This window comes from Pangasianodon hypophthalmus, chromosome 17, assembly GCF_027358585.1.
Source record: "Pangasianodon hypophthalmus isolate fPanHyp1 chromosome 17, fPanHyp1.pri, whole genome shotgun sequence".
Classification (NCBI taxonomy): Eukaryota; Metazoa; Chordata; class Actinopteri; order Siluriformes; family Pangasiidae; genus Pangasianodon; species Pangasianodon hypophthalmus.
Genome location: NC_069726.1, coordinates 1,498,479 through 1,522,862, shown reverse-complemented (window position 1 = coordinate 1,522,862; position 24,384 = coordinate 1,498,479). Strand labels below are relative to the sequence as shown.

At 38.3% G+C, this 24,384-nt stretch overlaps 1 protein-coding gene across 3 annotated transcripts; it reads left to right on the top strand.

Moving 5' to 3' along the window:
* The first annotated feature begins 282 nt into the window (after positions 1–282).
* kcnip1b (Kv channel interacting protein 1 b) lies at positions 283–24,070 on the top strand. Of its 3 annotated transcripts, none has more exons than XM_026910349.3 (8): positions 283–888; positions 18,714–18,838; positions 19,764–19,833; positions 20,863–20,933; positions 21,023–21,130; positions 21,635–21,739; positions 21,835–21,897; positions 22,652–24,070. In XM_026910349.3, exons 1-8 carry the CDS (start codon positions 801–803, stop codon positions 22,697–22,699), a joined length of 678 nt encoding a protein of 225 aa, XP_026766150.1. In that variant the 5' UTR covers positions 283–800; the 3' UTR covers positions 22,700–24,070. The 3 variants fall into 3 exon arrangements, with proteins under 3 accessions (XP_026766150.1, XP_034168323.1, XP_026766151.1); XM_034312432.2 differs by lacking the exon at positions 283–888 and adding an exon at positions 10,267–10,450; XM_026910350.3 differs by lacking the exon at positions 283–888 and adding an exon at positions 13,542–14,015.
* The last annotated feature ends 314 nt before the right edge of the window (positions 24,071–24,384 follow it).

The window sequence follows — 24,384 nt, the reverse complement described above, 5'->3', positions numbered from 1 at the left end:
AGAAAGGGAGAAATACCGAGCAAGGGATAGAGGGAAGGACAGGAAATTAGTCATGCAATTAAATAGTGAATCTAAGTGAAATGGAGAGAGAGAGAGAGAGAGAGAGAGAGAGAGAATAAGAGGGAGGGAGTGAGGGAGTGTGAGTGTGTAGTCTGTGAGTGTTCAGTGCTGCAGGAGCTCACAGCAGCGCAGTGTCTCTGCAGCAGGAGGACACACGTCCAACAAACAAACAAAAAACTGAAGAACCGGATGTCTCGGTGAGAGCGCGCGGTGCACGGGGTGTGTGTGTGTGACTGTGTGTGTGTGTGTGTGTGTGTGTGTGTGTGTATGTGGCGCGCGACCTCCGCCTTTTTATTTCATCCGCTCTGTTATTCATCACCTGTTTCATCAGAGAGCAACTTCTCCTGCTCCAACTTTCCAACACGCCGATGGCAAGGACAAGCGGCTCGAGGGCCATTTAACTGTGTGTGTGTGTGTGTGTATGTGTGTGTGTGTGTGTGCGCGCGCGCGCTTAGAGAGCGTTTGGACATCACTGTTGCATCCGCTTGGACTTTATGAAAGACTCAACTTGATCAAAATAATTAACAAACATTAGTTATTATTATTTCTTTATTATTATTTTTTTTAATGCGCCGTGGGGAAAAAAAAACCTGCAGCCTGATGTCACTTCTATCAGGGGGAAATTTCTGCAGCTTGTAGCTTCCACTCATCCGTGACGCCTCACACACACACACACACACACACACACACACACACACACACACACACACACACACACTCTCCCTGCCTCCTTCCTCGCCATGGCCGGATGTACCAGCCGCTGCAGACAGGGGGTTGTGAAGCTCTTCCAGTCCTTCCACAGACTCGTCTCAGGGACACTAGCGAAAGGTAAGACACGTGGTGGACAAAAACTAATAAACTTGATCATTTTTTCCTTAATTTTGCATCTCATCTTAATTTTGCATCTTATCCTTTGCATCTCATCTGCATAGAAAGTAGAAAATAGCGAGAAAGGGAGCATTTATTTTTGGAGGAAGCCTTTTTGGATTGATGTTATTTTCTAACATTTTCCCATTCTTTGTTTACTTCCTGTTTATTTTGTGAGTTTACAATATTTAATAATGACAAGTTCTTCACGTAAAGGAATAAAACACTCAGTGTGTCGTGCTGTTACAGTAAAATAATCAACAACAGGGTGTAGTGATGAAGCGGAGTTACTGATATCACTCTAACAGTGATTATTTTATTATATTATAACAGCACATCCGAAATGTTGCATTCCTCTTGTACCACAACGATTTGCCTAGAATCACGTTTTTTTTATTTATTGTTAAAGAATGACACATCATACTTTTTATCCATTTATAGTTACATCTGTGAAACAAGTTATTTCCTGTTCTCACTTACGTTATAGCAGCTGTAAACAGTCGTTCCCTCACCAGCCTCTCTTTCTTTCTCTCTCTCGAAATTAATAAGATAAAAAAACCTCAGCTTGTCATGTTACTGAGAAAACACAAAGAAAAATAAACTCCTCTGTCCTGAAAACTTAAAGTTACAGCTTTACCTCTGACTGTTTCAAAGCGCTGACACTGGAGACTCCTTCCATAAACTTTAAATAAACATCTCCTTACAGAAAACATCACCATATGAAGGATTAGACACGTTTATAAGTAAGTTGTTGCTACAGAAACCAGAATGAGCGCATTAATATAAAGCTGTCAGAGCTGCTGTTATAGAAAATTAATCAACACCTTCTAAACCAATTACAATCCAGAATTCAACAGAGCTGTGGGAAAAATATATTATCTGCATATTCTTATGTGTGTGTGTGCGTGTGTGTGTGTGCTGCTGCTGTCTGCGTGGCAGCAGAACTGAATAATGCATTAGGTCGTTGCTCAGCATGCAGAAGTTTCTCACACTTTCACTGACAGACCGAAGTGTGTTTCTGATGGCAACCAGAAAAGATCATCATCACCGTCCCAAAGGCACAGCGAGAGCAGCACCGACTCTCCATTAAACTCTGGGTTTAAAGAGGAATTATGTGAGGAACATCATCTACAGAAAGTCAGTGAGAAACGGGTTGTTTTATTAAAAAAAAAAAAAAAAAAGTACTGAACCCAGAGCACATTCATCACTCAGCTTCTGTCCTGTAAATTAGTGGCATTCCACACTCAGCTAAAGGAGAAATAATATCAACATTTTTTTTTAAACAATTTGGATGATATTTTGTACAAAAGTGGATACTTTAGAGGTCAGACGATCGGTTCTGTATACAGATCGCCTTATTTACTCTCCTTTAACTTTTGAAACCACATTTTGTAGTGTTACAGCCTGGAACTAAATTGGACTTAATTGAGATTTTATGACATAAATCTACACAAAAAGTCCATAATAACAAAGTGAAAGGGAAACCAATGATATAGTTTTGCAAAATTATTTACGAATGAAAATCAATGTTGTGTTTAGATACACCTGTGAAGGTGTGTTAGAGAGGGTTTTCCCGTTACAGTATCCCCCACAGTGAAGCATAGTGGTGGTAGCATCATGGTCAGCCTTACCTTTGGCTTTTTAGTTGCTTCACTGTCTATTATCCTCTTTACCAGCTCACTGACTTTTAGCGGACGGCCTTCTCCAAGCAGAGTCACGTTTGTGCTGTATTCTTTTCATGGTTTAATAATAGATTTAATTTAAGTTTGGAATTGGATTGTATTTTTTTTATAACCAAACCCTGACTGATACTTTTCCAGAACTTTGTCCTGAACTTGTGCTTGGTCTTCTGTTTGTTTAAATAGGTTCTTTAACAAACTCTGAGTTCTTCCAGTAACCGGCGTATTTCTATTCAGATCACCTGACACTTTAATTGCACACAGCTCGACTCCATTCAACTATTTAGTTTTTTCTCTCCTTTTCAGTATTATGGGCTATTTTGTGTAGATTTATGTCATACAGTATAATCCCAATTAAATCCAGTTCAGTTCCAGGTTTTAACACTATAAAATGGGGAAAAAAAGTTCAAAGGATGGAGTGAATGCTAATGCAAGACACTGTACATATTTCTGTGTATGTATATATATACAGGGAGTAATTATAAAAAGTGCTGTGTAGGACACAAAGCGTTTGGACGTTTCGGACAAATAGGGCTTCGTCAGCTGTGTAAGCAAAAATATTGCTGAAACTTTAAGGTGAAAGAAGGTCTTTGATTTTGTCCGAAGCATCCTGTTTCTCAGGAATCATCATATATTATGTGTAGAAAAAATATAAATACATAGCATACATAAAGTAAAGTGCTCTGACCTCTACACAACCTACTGCTTAGATTACTGATGCTCCTGAAATTATACTGAAAAACTTCCCAAATCCTCCAGAATGAACCGTAGAATTCTTCCCTCTTCTCTTTATAACAATATAATAAATGACCTCCTCATCAGGATAATAATAACTCTGCTACTGTCGCATGAGCTGGTACACGCTAATTTATTTCTTAATCACAGACCTGACAATTAGGCTAACTAAACTCACAGGGTGAATAATTATCACCTATTTATTCACAGGACATATTTATTACGTTTCCTGTAACAGATGTGATCTCTTATACATCAAATTTTATTTTTTTTTGTTAAGCTTAATGAAATAGCATTAATGCTGTCTCTTTTAGCATTGCTGGTTGTTGCCATGGCAGCACAAAGTGAGGAAAATGATGAAGAAAACAAGCTCATTTACACACTCGCAACTTTAAAACCCTGTGGAGTGAGTGTTATGTTTTAACATTAACAACCACATCAGCTTGTTTCACCTCCTACGCATTTCTCTTCAACAACGAGACACACTTTATTATCGACACTAGCTTGTGATTGGTCAGAAGGTGTTGATTAATGTTCTATAACAGCAGCTCTGACAGTAGCGCAGGTGTCATTGTGTCTATAGTAACAGCGACTTGTATAATGGACGCGCCACATGAACTGATTTATAACAAGAAACGTGTAATCGTTGATATGGTGAAGTTTTCTGTAAATTTAGCTTTTATGGAAGGAGTCTCCAGTGTCAGCGCTTTGTAACAGTCAGAGGTAAAGCTGTAACTTTTCCAACATCTTCAGGACAGAGGGGTTTGCGGTTTCTCGGTAACATGTCAAGTTGTGGTTTTTTTTGTTTTTTTTTTAAGTCTTATTAACTTCAAGAGAGAGAAAAAAAGAGAGGCTGGTGAGGGAACGACTGTTTATAATGTAAGTGATAAGCATAACTAGCTTGTTTCATGGACATTAAATGTAACTATAAATGGATAAAAAGTTTGATGTGTTGTTCCTTAATAAATATTAATTGTATTGGCTGGTAAATTGCTGTGGTGTAAGAGGAATAAAACACTTCAGGACATGCTGTTAAAGGAAAACAATCAGCTTCAGGGTGCTAACAGTAACTCCGCTTCATCACACCACACAGTCGTTGATTATTTTCCTCATTGTTTTATTCCTTACCTATTCCTGCCGGTGATTGTAGACCAAACAGGTGCAGATGTGTTGCAGATGAGATGTTGACGCTTCTCAATATGGCAGAACCCGTGGAAGTTAGGCTAGCATTCGATGTTAAGTGTAACTGCATTTGATTTCAGACACATGCAGCATTTTGTTAGTAATTTTTCACATTTGTCGCATTCTGTTGTTAGCTAGCTAAATCATCTAAATCATAGGTTCAGTCAGTAGCTAGTTAAAATTTGGTGCCTGAATTTCCTAGTTGCCTAGCAACACAGTTCACCGTCCCATGTCGAAATACCGATTCACCGGTTGTGTGGGTGGAAACTGGCAGACAGAGAGATATCACAAAAATCCTCCGAGAATAAAAGCAAAAATCCAGGCCTGACCCTCCCTCTCTCTCTCTCTCTCTCTCTCTCTCTCTCTATCTCTTTCTCTTTGTCCATCTCTAGCTACAGCAGCTTTGTGGTTTCTCACTGGTGGGTTCTCTGCTTGGCGATGGAGAGCGTAGACGGCTCTAATCAGTTTCAGTGATCGGTTATGTAAACGTAACATTAGCAACGCCACACTCACGCCAACTCAGTGCTCTCAGACCTTCTCCCTCACTTCATCTCTCCATTTTGGCCCGGCATGGAAAAGTGTGTGACGTGTAGAACTATGTATAATGATGATGATGAGATACATAAATATAAGTAACACAATACAGACCAAAAATCCTCAAAATAATCGAAATATATGATTTTATGACGTTGTGAGGAAAATTTCCTTTATTTCTTTACAGAAACTGCAGGTTTTATTTCAAAAAGTAAAGTTAAAGTGAAGGTTATGGGTAGGTGAAGCATAGCCCTAAGATAAAATTACAAGTGTGTCATCATTTATTTTCATTTAATCCTAAATATTAGCTGATATACTCTAATATGTGTCTAAGAATCCTGAACGTAAGGTTTTCCTGGTATTATTTATATCTGATATTTATTAAACAGAGATAATATACTACAGCACTGTTGAATTCTGGACTGTGATTGGTCATCAGGTGTTGATTAATTTTCTATAACAGCAGCTCTGACAGTAGTGCAGGATTATATTAATGCACTCGCTCTAATACGTTATCGTTTCTATAGTAACAGCTCGTTCACAGGGACGTGTACAGCAGAAACGTGTGTAATCAGTGATATGGTGAAGTTTTCAGTAAGGAGGTGTTTATGTAGCATTTATGGAAGGAGTCTCCAGTGTCAGTGCTCAGTAACAGTCAGAGGTAAAGCTGTAACTTTAAGTTTTTTGACACGGGAAAGTGGTTTCTCGTTTTTTGGTATAATATGATCAGAGAGAGAAAAATAGAGAGAACGACTGTTGACAGCTATTATAGAGTAAGTGAGAACAGGAATTAACTTTCATAAGTTTCGTAGAGGTTCCACAACATTAAACGTAACTATAAACAGATAAAAAGTATGACATGTCCGCCTACTTTTCCACATTAGAGAGTAATAGTGAAAACAAACACAGAAGGACCGTGGCTTTGGTGGCTGATGGTAACTGCACTGTGTGTGGGGTGTTTTTAAAATATGCTGGGATTTGGCTTGTTCGTAGTGTGCGTGCACAGGTTGCTATGGTAACTGCGGACAGCCCATCATTAACAAGGATTCTTTAATAGGTTTCTTTAACGGGGTGATAATGTGAGAGAGAGAGAGAGAGAGAGAGAGAGAGAAATGGTCCCTTTATTTCTGTTGTGGGTGACTCAGGTGAGAGAGGGACGGACACACACACACACACACACACACACACAGAGAGAGAGAGAGAGAGACTGGTTTATACAGGGTCACTCACGCACACTGACACACACGGACACACACTTGGTTGCACTTTATTCAGCATCACCTGGACACAACTGTCACACAAGTGCACACACACACACACACACACACCCTGTCTGAGTGGCTAAAGCTGGATCATGACTCTGGATAGAAGGAATCCTTTCTTTTCCTCCGCACGTGTGTGTGTGTGTGTATACATATACACTGTCTAATTTTAGATCGGACTGGAGTTGATAGTGTGTGTGTGTGTGTGTGTGTGTGTGTGTTCCCTCATTTAATTTTTAAAGCACTTCTCCTCCCTCTTTATGTAATCCTCTTCCTCATCCAGGTTATTTTTATCATCTGCATCTTTTCACCGGCACTCATCCCTTCTTCCATCTCTCTCTATCTCTATCTCTCTCTCTCTCTTTCTCTCTCTCTCCTCTCCTGCTCTTCATTCCCCTTTCTCTCAATTTCCCTCTCACTAATTCACATAAAGTACATAATAATACATTAATACATTAACTATAATATAGTTATTAATAAAATAATAATAATAAAATAATTTTTAAAAACAATAAATCAATAAAAAATAAACAAAATAATGGAATTTTTATGCCAAAAATATAAGAAATATAGTAATAATAAAACAACTAATTATTATAATATATAGTTATTAAAACATTATAACACACACACATTATATATATATATATATATGAAATTAATAATACTAAGAACAAAAATAACAATAATAATGATAATAATAATAATAATAATAATAATTTCAAGATAATGTGCTCTTAAAATAATTTATAGTTTAATTTTTATATTTAATTATTTATTTGTTAGTTAATATTTTCCTCTCTAATAAGGAGACACTCTGCTAATCTTTTTTTCAAAGAGCATCCTAGAAATAAAAATAGCCACAATAATAGCAACAATAACAATACATATCATAATAAATATTGAAATATACAATAATAAACATGGCTCTCTGAAAATCGCTCTAGGAAAAAATATCAATAACAAAAAAAATTCTATATCAATAATAGGAATACAAATAATTAAAAAAAATAATACATTTATTATCTGTAGTCTCTCTCCTTATCTCTGTGAGTTCTGATTGGCTGAGATCAGAGAGGAAGACATGACATCATACAGAGAAGTGTAGTGATACAATCAATATCAGGCCTTAATTGTTAAGATAATAATCTAAAGTGTGTAAACATTAGGACTGTGAGTTTCTCTCAGAGATAAAGCTAACACACACACACACACACACACACACACAGCAGGGATGGAGGAGGAAATGTTGGGAAATGCTGCCCTCTGCTGCTTTTATTTCAGAACATCAGCACTCAGAAGTGTGTGTGCGTGAATTTTCCAGCATGAACCCTTATGTTTAACTTTACATCAAATTTTAATCTTTCAATAAAATCCATCTCAGACAACAGCTTCTCATTTTACAAAGTTTCTTTGCTGACAAGCTGCATTTTGCTCTTAAATAGCAAACAGTATTGAAAGTAACACAGCTAAGCTTTTAGCATAGAATTAGCAAATACACTAAATGTGGTTAATTGGCATCCAAGCTAATGACATGAGGACATTAAGGACAGTCTATTGATTTACTTACAATGTAATTTTTCATATTAATAATTTATTTTCAATCTGTAATCTGGGTAAAAGCGTTGTATTTTCAAAGTGACCTCAATCGTCAGTCAGTATTACAATATGAGTGAAAATAGAGAAAGAAAGAAGAATGAGAGAACATACTTATCATGTAGGAAAGTCAAAAACAAAGTATGCGGATGAGTTAAGTGAAAACCTTCTCTTTTTTTTTTTTTTTTGCATTATTTATTTGAAATAGGTATACTTAGAAAAGAGTATAATTTTTCTTCATAATCTCGTTCGGTAAAAATGTTCCAGTGTCCGGTTCTTCTAGATTTTTTTAATTCAATTCTATTATTTGTTGCACTTTTACAGTTTACATTTGACTCACTCTCGAATATAATGTTTTTTTTTTCCTTAGTGCCATTGATTAACCAGCAGAGAGCAGCACAGCACTAACTGTGAGCTCAGTTCTGCACATGGATTGAGAAACACGTGTAGACTGGCTGTTTTCACATGTGGCCATCTTCAAAAGAACTGAACTCAGAGTGGACCAGAAAGTGTGCTGAGAGAAAGAGAACTCAGTTTTCTAAGTACTCACACTGTCTCTAGCCTTGAAAGCGGACTCGGCTCACTTGCTGATTCTCATCAGCTCTTATGAAGCCTCAGTCCACTTCACATTCCCAGTTTTTGACCAATAACCACTTAGACGTGTGGGTTACTGACTGCCCTGTTTATTCTCAATCAGTCTCACGCTTGCATGTGTATTTGTCTCATTTTCTTCAGCTAGTTCCAGTGTCCTGTCCGACCCCTTCACCTCTTTTTTTTTCAGAAAACTGCTCAAACACTTTAGTATTTTTATGACTCATAACTAACTGGTTCCTTATATAATTCTCACACCAAATGTTGAGGAGCACACAACTCACACTGCCATGTCTTACAATTCTGAGCTCAGCTGTAACATCACGAGCGACGCGAGGTCAAAGAGGAAAATGCGATTATTTTGAAACTCAGACCGCCTGCCAAGTTCATTTAGAGCATTCACATATGGCCAAGACTGAGACGGGAAAAAGCACAGACTCTACTTAAACTGGTGTAAATGTGGTGTGAAAGTGTGAACACAGTCTAACACTGCGCTATGGCTAATACTAACACCACAACATTCCTGAATTCATCTCTAAAATGTACATCACTTTTTGCAGCAATTTAAAATCAGTAATGCAATAAAACATGAATAGAGTATAAGTGTGAGCTTTAAACAGACGTTTTAACAAAAGTAGTTTATTATAAGACAGAAGTGTTGATTATGCAGCATCATGTCAAGGTGCTAAAAACATCCAGCCACAAATGAAATGTATACGACGTCCCCTTCACTCCAAATACGTCCATGCTTAACTGGAGGCTATAAACTTCCATTCACTACATTAGCCTCGTAGCTCCAGTACAAATCTAAAAAAAAAAAAAAAAAGCAAGCAAACTTCAGTACTGGCTGATTAACTACTTTTGGATAAAGCATGGGAAATGTGTGCGTTTGATTTACTGCTGCTTTAAAGGAAGCCCTGAAACACAATAAATGTATTTATATTGAAATACCTGTGATGTGTTTGCGATCGTGGTGCTAATTTGTATTTTGGTTGGTGCTGTGTTTTCATTATTGCTGTGAGAATTTAGCCATTCTGTGTGGCTCTGACGTCACAGGGGGACATTGTTATTGCTAGCATACACACAATGGTGTTTAATACAAGAAAATATTTCCACCATTTCAAACAGGTTTCACTGTTAGCTCCAAAAACAAACTAAAGCCTCTTTTCTCGCTCACTTTTCATTTTCCGGTGACATCCATCATCAGATTAATGAGAAATCCAGTGTAGATGTAGTGGAGTAGTGGACTCCCATAATGCAATGCAGCTATACCATGCGGTTGAGACTCGACTCACCTAGTTATTGATCTGTGAGATGACGAGCGCGATGGTGTTGATGGTGATATTAGTGTGAAGGTTGAGTGTACAGATGAGGAGGTGACAGAGCTGGACAGATTAGAGCACTAAAGCGCCGCTGCATCGCTCTCTTTTGGTAGAAATGAAATGATGGCTAAATCCTGCAACACTATCAGCAGTTGGCTGAACGACATTGTGGGTAAGGTTTGGACAAATTTTCCTGTAAGAGTGTTATGGCAAAAAAAAAAAAAAGAAAAGTCGAAAGAGTAGGTTTTGAGAAGTGATTATATAAACGATGGATAAAAGAAGAGGCAGAGGTGGAGAACAGTGGAAGATAAAAGAAAAAAGAGACACTGCGAGGGAGGGAGGAAGAGAGAGAGAGAAAGAGAGAGAGAGAGATTTGTGATGAGTTCAAGGAAGACAGTTATGATGAACGCAGTCAGAAACAGGTCAGAGAGAGAGAGAGAGAGAGAGAGAGAGGGAAGAGTGGGAGGAAAGAGAAGCCAGCAGTACAAACACAGCTCCATCAGTGTGAGAGACACTCAGAATCCGAGTGAAGTTTGATTCTGTATCCGGGTGGAGATGGGTGTGATGTTCGGGACGTTCTCACTGCAGAGTGCACAGGTGACTCGTTCTCACTGCAGGGCAGGTAAGAACACCTCAGCTGCTTTATACCACTAACTGAAATGAATCCAGTTACGTCAGATTCTTTACTTCTAAACATCCAGATATGCATCTAACATGACTGAACTGCCATTACCTTTTAATGCTTAACTGTTAGTGCTTATAAATAAGATCATTTGAAGTGGTTATGTTTTCTTTCACACTGGTTCCTCATGATACCACTTTTGACTCACACTACAGATGTGACATTTAAAAAAAAAGAAAAAGAAAAGAAAAATTGACTAATCCCACTGCAGTTATTTTTTATTCTGCCAACCCCCATATATTTTCTAACAAACTCAGTTAGTTATATTTCCCCAAATATTATCAAATCAGTCACTTAGGGCTCCTGAGGGGCAGAGATCTAGCTCTCGGATCCCGACGATACCACAGTCATCCGTGGCCCGAAGTCCACGAGAGGGCCGTGCTCTCTGAGTGGGAGGGGCTTACTCTCTCTCTCCTGTCAATCACAGTGACATATGGACATCTGTGAGCTCATGTATGTGGAAGAGGGCAGATAGCACTTTCCTCCAGGTGTGTTACGTTGCCCTGTGACGCGGGTCGAAAAGATGCAGTTGGCATCACGTTTCTCGGAGAAAAAGGAAAGGAAACTAGAGTCACTGAAATACAGCCAATTTTTTCATACGCTTCACTGATCACTGATCAAAAAAAGGTCCTAAACTGTAGCGTGGTCCTTCAAGGGGAAGTCTTTTGTACCTTTAGAACATTTCTTCCACTTGGCAGAGTAAATGTAATATTCCTTTAAGAAAAACATGGCGGAATCCGATAAGAGCCCGGTGTTGATACTTTTACCATAAGCAAAAAAAAAAAAGGAAAAAAAAAATACATCATGCCTCTGAAAACCCTAATGACAAGAAATGTAGTAAAATTAGAATAAAAATTGGTAGCGCTTTCCCAAGATGGACCTGTTTGGCTAACAGAAGCTAACTCGACAAATATCTGAGGAATTCTTCTTGAGTGCAGTCCTGAAACTAAAAAGCTTTTTTAACTTTTTTAACTATCATGTGGCGCTTCAGGCTCCATCTTTTTCTCTGTAAAATAAACACACAATAAACACAATAAACACATCTCATAACTGCTTCCTCCGAATGTATCAAGCTTGCAAGTGGCCTTGAGCTGCTTTTTAATGAAAAGAGACGAGAGAGAGAGAGAGGATGAGGATGAGGAGAAGGAGGAGGGTGAGGAGGAGGGATGAGGCTGCAAGGAGATGATAAGAGAATAAAATATTGGGAAAAAGAGAGATACCGAGTGGAGGAGGAAGAAGAGGATGAGGGGGAGGATGGTAATGGCAGCGATATTGACGCCACTGATGAACAGTGAGTCAGGAGGTGAGCAGAGGGATGAAGAAAAAGATGTGAAATTCGGGGATGGAGCCAAAAGCATTACGAGTTTCTGGGCAGCCAGACAGGAAGCTCGTTTGAAGTGTTGACTGAAATCCTCAGGGGTTCGTGCCTGTGTGTGTGTTCGCCCAGAGGAAACATATTGTCTCATCTCCATCTTACGCAACACGAGTAACGAAAAGAAGACGAACTCCAGTCGAGTTATTCCAGCGTAGATACTGAATCTAAAGATTGGCATTGAAGCTAAAATGAAACTTTACAGCTACGAGTTAGCATGGTGTAAACTAAACGACTAAATCATCACACACTCAACATGTTTTTATCTCCATAACATCATTTATATAAAACAAGAGTAATCAATTAATAATAATAATTATAATATACAAATAACTTGAACATGATCACTTAGCTAAATTAACTAAATTAGCTAAATTAAATGATCACTTAGCTAAATTAGCTAAATTAAATGATCACTTAGCTAAATTGGCCTGTGAACAATCCTAATGCTAAAGAGCGATTATTAGCAACGGCTAATGGTTATTTATTTGTGGTTGTGGCTGTATTAGATGTATATTAAATCTAATTTTCTTTAGCTAATGCTACATATAAAACTTTTAATTATTAGTTTAGCTTAACTAGCTAGCTAATTCTTCAGTCCCTGTGTTTTCCTTATTCTGTTCCTCTCTTTCCCTCTTTCTTTCTTTCTTTCTTTCTTTCTACTTTTTTCTTTCTTTCTCTCTCACCTCTCTCCAGTTTCTCCAGCTCTCTGACTTTCTGTCTCTCTCTCCGTTTTTTCTGTCTGTCTGTCTGTCTGTCTATATAAACAATATAGAAACACTTGGAAGCTTTAAAACAAACTTTCCCTCTCTCACACACACTTATGCACACACACACGCACACACACACACACACATGCACAGACTTACTTTCGTAACTAGCATAAAAATTGTGAGACAGCAGTCAATATCATGACTCATGCTGTGTGTGTGTGTGTGTGTACTGAGGCAGCACGTAGGGAGCAAAGTCAAGATGAAAATGATGAAAATTTGTTCTGTGTGGTGGAGCGATTTGAACACACGCGCACGCACACACACACACACACACCATAAGTCTGAGCTTGCCTGTGCAGCAATGGAGATTTATAAAGAAATAGAGAAACTAAGGGTGAGGGACTGAAAGACGGAGAGGGAAGGAATGAGCAGAAGTAGTGAATGTAGTGGTGAAAAGAGAGGGGAAAGGAGTGAGAGATGGAGGGGATGAGATAAAGAAAGGAAAAGAGATGAGAAATGACAGGAAGGAGGGAGGAAGAATACAATGAAGGGGAAGATGGAAAGAGACGGAAAGAGACAGAAAGAGAAGAGAAAAAGAGGGGGAGGAAGAAAAAATGGAAGATAGAAAATGAGAAGAGAGAGAGATAAGGGGGAATAGAGGAAGGGCGAATGGTAAAGGGAGAAAGGGCAAATCAAGATGGAGGAATAGAGGAGAAGAAAGAAAGAGAAAGGGATAGAAAGGATGAAAAAAGTGGAAAAAGGAAAGAGAAATTGAATGATGCAGAAAAAGAAAGAAACCTGGGAAGGTGTAATGAGAGGGAAATAAAGGGAAGGATAAAGAGGGTGGAGAGATGGAGTGAGAGGAAGGATGGGGAAAGAGGAATGAGGGTTAGAGGAGAGAAGGTGGAAAGAGAGTGAAGAAGAGAGATAGAGGGAAAGAGAATGAGAGAGAGAGGAGAAGAGAGAGAGGGAGCAGGGGAACAAGGGAGGAGGTGTGTGTGGGAGGAGCGTGCGACCCATTTGGGTTCTTCAGGAGAAGAAAATTTGTGTCACCTCTCATTCATTCACAAGTGAAAGAAAGAGAAAGAGAGAGAGAGACAGAAACAGAGAGACACATACGTACAGAGAGGGAAACAGAGACAGACAGAGAGAGAGAAACAGAGATATAGAAAGAAAGAAAGAAAGAAAGAAAGGGAGGGAGAGAAAGGCAGAAACAGACAGACACATACATACAGAGAGATAAAGAGGGGACATACAGACGGAGAGAGAGCGCAACAGAGAGATTGAAAGAGAGTGTGAGAGAGAGAGAGAGAGAGAGAGAGAGAGAGAGCACAGTGGATTATTTTTGAGGACAGCACCAACATGGGAGCGGTGGTGGGTATGCTGACCATGCAGACCAAACAGAGACAGACCACCAGAGGTACCACACACACACACACACACACACACACACACTCACACACACACACACACACACACTCAGAGCGTGAGGCACTGAGAATGCAATAATAAATAGTGTATGACTGAGCAGAGAAGGTGGAGGACTGAGCGAGCGAGAGAGAGAGAGAGAGTATTCATTTTAGGGAAACGCTCATCAGCGCTCCATCTTAAATGATCTTAAGCTTGTGTGTGTGTGTGTGTGTGTGTGTGTGTGTGTGTGTGTGTGTACGTGAGTGGACGGTTTAACACCGCTCGCTCCCTGGCACCCTTAACGGCCACATGCTCAGAGCTACGGTTGTCATGGTGATGGGTTTCTGAAGAGGGGAGTGTTAATAACAAGTGTGGATGAAGAGCATGGAACCAACACAACACAACACAACACACACACAACACACACACACCACACACACACCTGCAGCGAGTCACACAGCAAGTGTTATAGATGTTAATTACAGATTTACATATCGATTCATCAAATCGCAGCTAAAAGCGGTTTAAACCTGAGACTAACCTGATCAGAGGGTAGACACTGAGTACTCACACACAGCAACTGATTTAGCATTTTCAGCTAATGAGAGAGAGGATTCTGCTCAGGTTTTCAGAAAATGTACTAAAGCTTTATGTGTGTGTGTGTGTGTGTGTGTGTGTGTGTGAAAGCTTGTATAAACTCGTGTAAGAAAAGACACGCTATGAAGGATTGTGTCTCACGTGAACAAAATAACGTCTGTTTTGCATGTTTGCTTTAATAAGTATGTTATTTTAGTATGTAAGTGTCCTTGCTAAAAGAGTATGATAGTGGGCGGAGCCAAGTAAGAAATGTAATATGAAGATGAGTGGTGTGATACGTGAAGTGTTTTATTACACTTATACCACAGCAATTCGCCCTAAGATTAAAATTTTTAATTTATTAAAGAATAAAACATTTTTATCTGTTTATAGTTACATTTAATGTTTCGTGAAACAAGGGAGTTCCTGTTGTCACTTACGTTATAGCAGCTATAAACAGTCGTTCCCTCACCAGCCTCTCTTTTTTCTCTCTCTTGAAGTTAACAAGACAAAAAGTGTTACAGAGAAACCGCAAAGTAGCATAAACTCCTCTGTCCTGAAGATGTCAGACAACTTAAAGTTACAGCTGTTCTAACACTGGAGACTCCTTCCTTAAATGTTAAATACCTCCTTCACCATATCAACGACTACACGCTTTTTTAATCCGCTTATGTAGCGCGTTCGCCGTGTGAACGAGCTGTTACTATAGAAACGATAACGTATTGAAACAAGCACATTAATATAAAGCTCTGATTTGCAGCTGCACTACTTACACAAACAATCAATAAACCTCCTGACCAATCAGAATCCAGAATTCAACAGTTAGCCACTGTGGCCTGAATCTATATTAGCATTCCAACTTTCCTACATTAGCAGACAGCTGCGCATGAATACACACACTCTCCAGGAGCATCAGGAGCTCTGCGGGAGCTTTAAGAAAGTCCGAGCTCGAGGTGGAGAGCTGAGTGATGACCTGCTGATGCACTGCTGATGATCTATAGCATAAAGGCATAATGTATACCAGGAAGAGGAAGAAACTGAAAACAAACCTTATCAAAGATATAAAAACATGCCTGATGACACTGGAGCTAATGGAATTTCAGGTGATTTTAAAGAAAGGAAAACAAGATGGGGAAAATTTTCCAGTGAATATACGTGAATTTAGAGAGGGAAAAATCAGTTTGATAGGAAATGTGTGTGCAGGTCATTTTTATACATAAGGTTAATGCCATTATCAGGTGTTTTTTATTTTCATGAACTAATTTTAGCACAAACACTTAACCAATTAATGCATAAACACTACTACATTCCCACTTTACTACTTTATAAGAACAATCAGTGTACTGCACTATAATAAGCACAAGATGGTCCATTAACTTTAAACGAATGCTCTAAATAAATATAAATTAAATTAATTAGATAAGAGTGCAGATTTCCCCCAGAGCTGAAGGAACATCCGAGTCGTTCTTCCTGCAGATCTGTCAGCTGAATGTGATTCTCACTTCCATCCTCACCTCACTTTCATCTGTTACATTTTTCTCACACCCTTCTCTCAGTTCTCCGCAAGTACTAATGAAAAGAAGCAATAGGATTGACCTTCTTAACTTTTGCTATGTAAAAAAAACAGCAGCTCTGTTGTTTGTTTTCTAGAGATTTTCAGTAAGAACAGATGCAAGGCTTCAGTGAGTACAAAGCAAGGATGGAGAAACGCTTGCTAACGAGACAAACCCATGCTAATCATGAGGAACAGGAGCTAGAAATAATCAGGGGGGCGTGTTCTGGGCAGAGCTAATTGGCGATGTTTTAAAATATCTTTTCCTTGCGTCATTTATAATTGACAAAACTGCCCAGAGGGTTCAGTTACACAGCTAATGGTGAGTCTCAGCTAATCTTGCAACCCGTCGAGATGCTGATGTCCTGATGGGAAGAACAACTTGCACATCAGAGGGATCTGACAAGAGGACCGAGCGCTGATGTGTAAAGGATCATGAGACTCGCGGTGCCGTTCCTCATTAACGACTTCTGCATCTGATTCCCAGCTGTTGTATGCAATTATTATTTACTGACTGCGGATGCTGAGGGTGGTTGAGGCGTCTCTATGGTAACGGAAGCTGAGAGATACAGATGGAGGGATTAGAAATGAGGGTGGGGAGAAAGGAAAACAATGAAACGATGTGGGAAGCCAGGACTTAATGTAGGACTGGAGAAACAAACACTGTAGCTTATACACTCCATCTGACACACTCCGAGTGTTTGCTGATATGCTTTCCTGGTCCACTTTATTGTAAACTTTATGACATAAATTGTAAAGATTGAATGCCATTAACATAATTAGTCTACAGCGTGGGGTTGTAAGAGTTCAGCACTCAGATTCAGAAGACTAAAAAGGAAAAATAATTTAATAAGTGTGGATAAAGTGGCAGTCATTCCACTTCCACTTTCACATCTTTTACAGCAATTTTCTCTTCTAATCTATTGCCCATTTTCCTCTATAACTGCTGACAGGTTTTTATCCTTGCTGTACATTCCAGCTCTCAGGTCTCAGGGATTATTCAATTTATAAATTAAGAGTTGTTTCGTGTTTATTAACTAGTTATTATCGCTTGCTTGGCTTAAGTTCATCTGCTCACTGAGTCCCTCACAGGAAAAAGAAATTTAAAAAGAAAAGACAAATTATGAACGTTTTTCAACCCAGGCTATAAAATAAATAAAATGAGACACTTTTAAAACACTCCATGTTGTACTGTTTTAGTAAAATAATCAGTGATGGAGCGCTGTTGATTATTTTCCTATAACAGCAGGTCCCTAAGTGTTTTATTCCTCTTACACCACATGAATTGGCAATTTGCCAAATTCAAATATATTATATTTATTAAAGAATGGCATGACATACCTGTTTACACTTGTGTTATAGCAGCTATAAATAGTCGTTCCCTTACCAGCCTTAGTTTTTTCTTTCTCTTGAAGTTGAAAAAAGAAACGCAGCTTGTCATGTTAGCAAGAAACTGCAAAGCGTAACCTCCTCGGAGTGTTACAAAGCGCTGATACTGGAGACTCCTTCCATAAATGTTAAATAAACACCCCTTTACAAAAAAACTTCTCCATATTAATGATTACACATGTTTTTGAATTCTTTTATGTGGAGCTGTTACTATAGAAATAATAACGTATAAGAATGCGAACATTAATATAAACTCGCTGTTATAGAAAATTAATCAACACATTCTGACAGTCAGAGTCCAGAATTCAACAGCACTGTTATTTTAGAGAATTTGTAATTAACATTACATTAGACTGCAGGCAGTAATTAATGTATATCTCCAAAGTGATGTGCTCACTGAGTGTTAATTAACTGGCATCTTTGTGTTTTTGTGTTTTTCTGAGTATGATTTTAGTCACGACAGAAGAACATCTCCTGCATTAACAAACAGCTTTCAGTCAGGAATCATGCAACAGGAAAAGAGCAAATGAGACAAACAGGAAGAGACATTCAAAGCTTGCGACCACAGAGAGCTCTTAATGAAGTGTCCTATTGAGTGAGCAGTGAGTCAGTGTTAATTCGACTCTGCCTTGTTGAATATCTGCTCAGTCAGAGCATTAATGGATATGAAACAAGCAGACTTTCAATTCCAGCGTGCATTTTCTCTTCACATCTCTGATTCCTGCTTTCCCATCATATCTGTGCAACAAGAGTGCAGCGTTGAGAGTTGAACCTGCAGGGCATCGTGTGTGTGTGTGTGTGTGTGTGTGTGTGTGTGTGTGTGACTAATCCTGCAGTTCTTGCTTTGCGAGATATGTGCTGTTTTTATGATGAAACTCCATGAGCTAACATTAAGGATCCATCAGTTCCACTCGCACCATGCTGACAGCTGACAAACTCATTTATTTGTGTATGTGCAGAAATAACGAGCTCTGATCTCTATGAATACAGAATGCAGACAGCAAGATTCATACACAGTATAAATGCGATCGTGAAATTGTATCACTTAATATATCAAGATATCAATAAACAGATAGGCCTACAGATCGCATGCTAATATGAAAATGCAAGGTTTAAATGGACTATGGACTTACAATTGTGTGAATCTCTCTCTCTCTCTCTCTCTTTCTTCCACTCCCTTTTTCTCTCTAGATAAAGTGGATGATGAGCTGGAGATGACGATGGTGTGTCATCGGCCTGAAGGACTCGATCAGCTGGAGGCGCAAACAAATTTCACTAAGCAGGAGCTGCAAGTCCTCTACCGTGGCTTTAAAAACGTATGTCATGCCACTCATTATACTCGTTATAGCTTATTATGATGAACTGGCTATCTGACTGATTGCTTGCATGTTTTAATTACTTAAAATGAACTTAAAATGGAGCAGTAACCATCAGGGCCAAAATTTATCAAAATTTACTAAAATGTTATATACAGAAATGAATACGAAAGTTTCTACATTTTAGCTAAAACAGATGAGCGTCAGAGAGAGGATGCTAGAAATCAGAAAAGGAATATGCTTCAGTTAATACCAAATCTCAACATCATCAGCGTGACCTTTAACCCTGCCAAGTGTAAGCCAATTGAAGACAGGGACGTGTTCTATTCATTCTGGTGGAAAAATGGAGGACATGGGCATGTAGGCTGTAGGTTCTGGTTGTTGATGTGGTCTCAGAGCAGTTGGGCTAAAACTATTAAAATGTCTGCTCTCAGAACATATATCTAATGTGAGCAAACAGAAGAACTTATCATTTCTATATGTTATGGAGCTCAGTTAGGTTTCTTTTAAGTTTAACACCGCTAATAAAAATGTACAAACGTTAATTATCAAGAAAGTTTCCAAATAGCCAACTAGATAACTAGGTAGGTAACAAGCTAATGTTAATGAACAAAGGAGTTCATGAATTAAATACTTTATGGAGTTTTGTTAGCTTTCTGAGCTAGTTATCAAGAAAGATTCACACCAGATCACCAGTAAAAGCTGTAATTCTGAATTTTTCTTTGATAAATGAACAGCAATCCTTGTCGCTCATGTTGCTAATCTGTTTGCAGCCTGCAGTAAGACACTTGGGGAGCCATATGTCATAACGCCAGGCAATTACACGCTATAATGCACACACCCACATGCACACCCACACAAACACGCATGTTTGCCAACACAAAAGTGGAAAAACCACATCTATTCATCCATTGTGTTTACTCAGGAGTGTCCGAGTGGAGTAGTGAACGAGGAGACGTTTAAGCACATCTACGCTCAGTTCTTCCCTCATGGAGGTACAGCCTCTCTAAATCCTTTACTCCAAAAATGAAGTTTTTGCATCCCAAAAACCCCTTGTGTTTGAATTCTTATTAGAAATTATCGTAACAACACACAGTCATTGAGAAAAATGAAAAGATCTTTGTTTGGAATAGTGTTTAATTTGATTTATGGTCACGTGTCTACAGTGCCTACAAGAAGATTCCATATGAATGGGACACTTCTGTGATATTTATGACTTCAGAAGTAGAACATTTATGTGTTTTGAAGCAGTTCTTAGATTTCTCAGTATTGCACTGGAAATTTGGTTAGCAGTTGATGCTAAGTGTAACTACAAGTGGAAATGGTGAAATGTTGATATTCCTAAAGTAAATGTTGACTTTTTTAGGTAAATGTTGCTTTTTCCTGAGGTAAATGTGGATTCTACTGAGGTAAATGCTGCTTTTGTAAGGCAAAAGTTGATGTTTCTGAGGGGATAGTGAAGTTCCTGAGGTAAATTATGATTTTTTCTGTGGTAAATATTGACGATTCTTGAGGTAAATGTTGATGTTCCTGAGGTAAATGTTGTTTCTGAGGGAAATGGTGACGTTCCTGAGGTAAATATTGATTTTGTCTTAGGGAAATATTGATGTTCCTGAGGTACATATTGATGCTCCTGAGGTTAATGTTGATTTTTTTTAGGTAAGTTTTGCTACTGGCAGTGTCTTTACATTGTCTATATAAAAGACTTACCTGAAAACTAGCTAAATTATTATCCATGTTTGGTGACTATATTTCCTGGCTGCCTAGCATACGTGGTTTCAAAGTTTTACACAATTTTATTAAATATGCTAGCAAGCTTGCAAAGCAGCTCATTAGCAAATCGTACAAGTCAAACAGAAGTCATGGGGATGCAAAGACATACGATTTCCTGCTATAACCTCTGTTAAATATAACAAAGCTAATGCTATACTGCACAATTTTGGGTATGCTACATTTGTTATTTGTTAACCCAGTGCTTGAATTTCTTAGAGCTAGTTAATACCTCATCCTTTCCTTTATTCCAGATGCCACCACGTATGCGCACTACCTGTTTAATGCGTTTGACACTACGAATAATGGCTCCATAAAGTTTGAGGTAGAAAGACACACTGCCTGATTGCTACTTCATATTTACATTTATGTAATTTATCGATGATTTAAACTATAATATATGGTCTCTGTTAGGAGTTTGTGATGGGTCTGTCCACTCTCCTGAGGGGATCCGTCCAGGAGAAACTGGAGTGGACTTTTCATCTGTATGATATCAATCGAGATGGATTCATCAGCAAAGAAGTATGTGACAAAGTTCCATTTCCATCAATATTGTTTACATTATAATTCACATCAGAATAAAGAAATTGTTATATTTCTTAGTTATATACTATAGAATCTAAAAATACATCAGATTTTAAATGGTTTCTTCTTGAATGGCTAATTGTGATTGGTGTTTGGGTAAAAGTTATCAACACAGCACTAAATTCACATTTTTCTATTCTAAAGAAAATAATAATAAAAGATTTGCAGACAGTGCTAGCTACATATTAGCATGATTTGTGATATCACAAAATACTGTATGTTCCATGGCTTTGAAGCAAATTAAATTATTAAATGATGATGTGTGACCCAGGAAGCTGGATAGCAAAACTGTTATTGATGAACCAAATCAAGACGGTATCAGTGACATTAGCTAGGTTAGCGGTTAACAAACTAGCTAGTTAATGTCACTATTGAGAACTTCTGAAGATAGGGCAGATTGGGAATTAATATGTGACATATTTTTCCATGCTTTTAAACCAGGAGATGACGGAGATTGTGCAGGCCATCTATGATATGATGGGGAAGTACACGTATCCTGCTCTGAAAGGAGACGTGCCCAAGCAGCATGTGGATGCTTTCTTCCAGGTCCGTGTTAAACAATCAGGATGATCATACTGTCAAAAACACTACAGAATAAACACTAGTAGTTGTATGAATGCTGTTACTTTCTGATTTCACAGAAAATGGACAAGAACAAAGATGGGGTTGTGACATTGGAAGAGTTTATCCTAGCATGCCAAGAAGTAGGTACCAGTTCTTTCCAGCATCCTGAAGCCCAGAGCACAATGATTAAACACTCTCCATCAAACACCACCAAACCTTGTTGTAAAGCTTAAACAATGTTCTCCACCTTCCATGTTTGGCTCGCCAGTTCTTTTACTGGATTTTATAACGTTAAATACAAGCATTACACTGGTGAATGTTGGTGTTTAGTGGTGAAAGTTGGTGTTTGATGGTGAATGGTGATGTTTTTGAATATTGGTGTTTGGTGGTGAATAGTGGTGTTTGATGGTGAATGGTGGTGTTTGGTGGTGGATGTTGGTATTTGATGGAGAATGTTGGTATTGGTGGATGTTGGTGTTTGGAGGTGAATGGTGGTGTTTGATGGTGAGTGATGGTGTTTGGTGGTGAATGGTGGTGTTTAATGGTGAATGTTGGTGTTTGCTGGTGAATGGTGATATTTTTGAATATTAGTGTTTGATGGTGAATAGTGGTGTTTGATGGTGAATGGTGGTGTTTGGTGGTGAACGGTGGTGTTTGATGGTGGATGGTGGTGTTTGGTGGTGAACGGTGGTGTTTGATGGTGGATGGTGGTGTTTGATGGTGGATGGTGGTGTTTGTTGGTAAATGTTGGTGTTTGATGTAGAAAGTGAATGTTTGAACGTGAATGAAAGACAATGGAAGACAATCACATTGGAAATGTAATAAATCCAATTGTTACTGAATTATATTTATTATTCTATATAGTTATTGTATTTCTTTTCTGTTTCCATGTAGGATGAAACCATGATGAGATCCATGCAGCTCTTCGAAAACGTGATGTAAAAAAATACAAGCACAGAGACAGCGAGAGAGAGTGTGTATGTGTGAAAGAGAAAGTCACTGAGATGGAGGAAAATAAAATATTTAAATATATGCACATGCTTTCTGAAATGTTTTCATGTGAGCATAGCTTATGTGTATGGATCAACACTCTCGCTCTCAATGCAAACTAATTAGCTGCAAGCTAACACTATCACAGCAAGCAGCCTATTAAGATTATGTACTGTATCAAACACTGAATGAAGGCTGATGATCAGACGGACACCATGAACTCCCTCCTTCCCTGAGAAAGAGGAGGATCGCGAGCATACAAAGTGGGCACTTCAGACTTAGTGGAAAGTTTCTTTCTTAAATGCTCAGATGTCTCCTAGTGCTGCTTCTCACTTTATAAACTCTGCAAACTGCTACAAAACTACAACAAATGTGAACTTGTGAAGGCCTCGTTCAGGCTTTTGGAGCTACGACTCAAGGACTCCATCTACCTGAGAAGGATCTGAACTGCATCTAAAACACAGTGACTTACTGTATGCCGAGATTTTTGCATGTTTTAACCTTCAGTTACTTGAATGTTGGCTGATGTAAATTAATATACAAGCCTGATATGTTGATTTATGCATTAAATGGTTAAATGTTTTATTTATTACAGTTGGAAACTGTAGAAAATGTTTGGATGTCTTGCTTTGTGGTGTATTTATAGTATTGCTTATGTTTAATCCCGTTTGTCTTCAGTTTGTCCTGTTATGTGTCTGTCTTCACACTGACCACATACCATTCATGATAAATTTCTCTCTCTCTCTCCCTCTCTCTCTCTCTCCATGTGTGTGTGTCTGTCTGTCTGTCTGTCTGTCTGTTTTTACACTGACCACATACCATTCATGATAAATTTCTCCCTCTCTCTCTCCATGTGTGTGTGTGTATGTGTGTGTGTGTGTGTGTGTGTGTGTCTGTCTGTCTGTCTGTTTTTACACTGACCACATACCATTCATGATAAATTTCTCCCTCTCTCTCTCTCCATGTGTGTGTGTGTATGTGTGTGTCTGTCTGTCTGTCCTTACACTGACTACATACCATTCATGATAAATTTCTCTCTCTCTCTCTTTCTCTGTCTGTCTCTCTCTCCTTCTGTGTGTGTGTGTTTGTCTGTCCTCACACTGACCATGTACCATTCATGATAAATCTCTCTCTCTCTCTCTTTCGTGTGTGTGTGTGTAGAAGATGAAGTGTTATGATTGCCCTGCCCAATTTCACCTAGTGACAATCCAGCTCAGTATTTTTTCATTCATTTTCTTAATCTACAAAGAAAATATGCATCCTAAATTATTTAATTTATATTCTTACTCATAAATCGTAACCGAAAGGAAAATAGCCACACAAGGAGATATATATATATATATATATATATATATATATATATATATATATATATTATATATATATATATATATATATATATATATATATAGTGAGACAGATAGATCTGAAGAACCTTTTAATGCTGTATAATGCTCCGTCTTACTCAGATATTGGAATTAAAAATTTGTGAACATCTTTAAAATGGTGTCTCTGTTCATTTATTACTATCATTAAATCCACTGATGCTCACATTCTTCACTTAATAAATCATTAGACTATAATAAAGCATTAATAAATGTTTCATCGGTTTAATAACAGGGTTAGGGCTTTTGTCA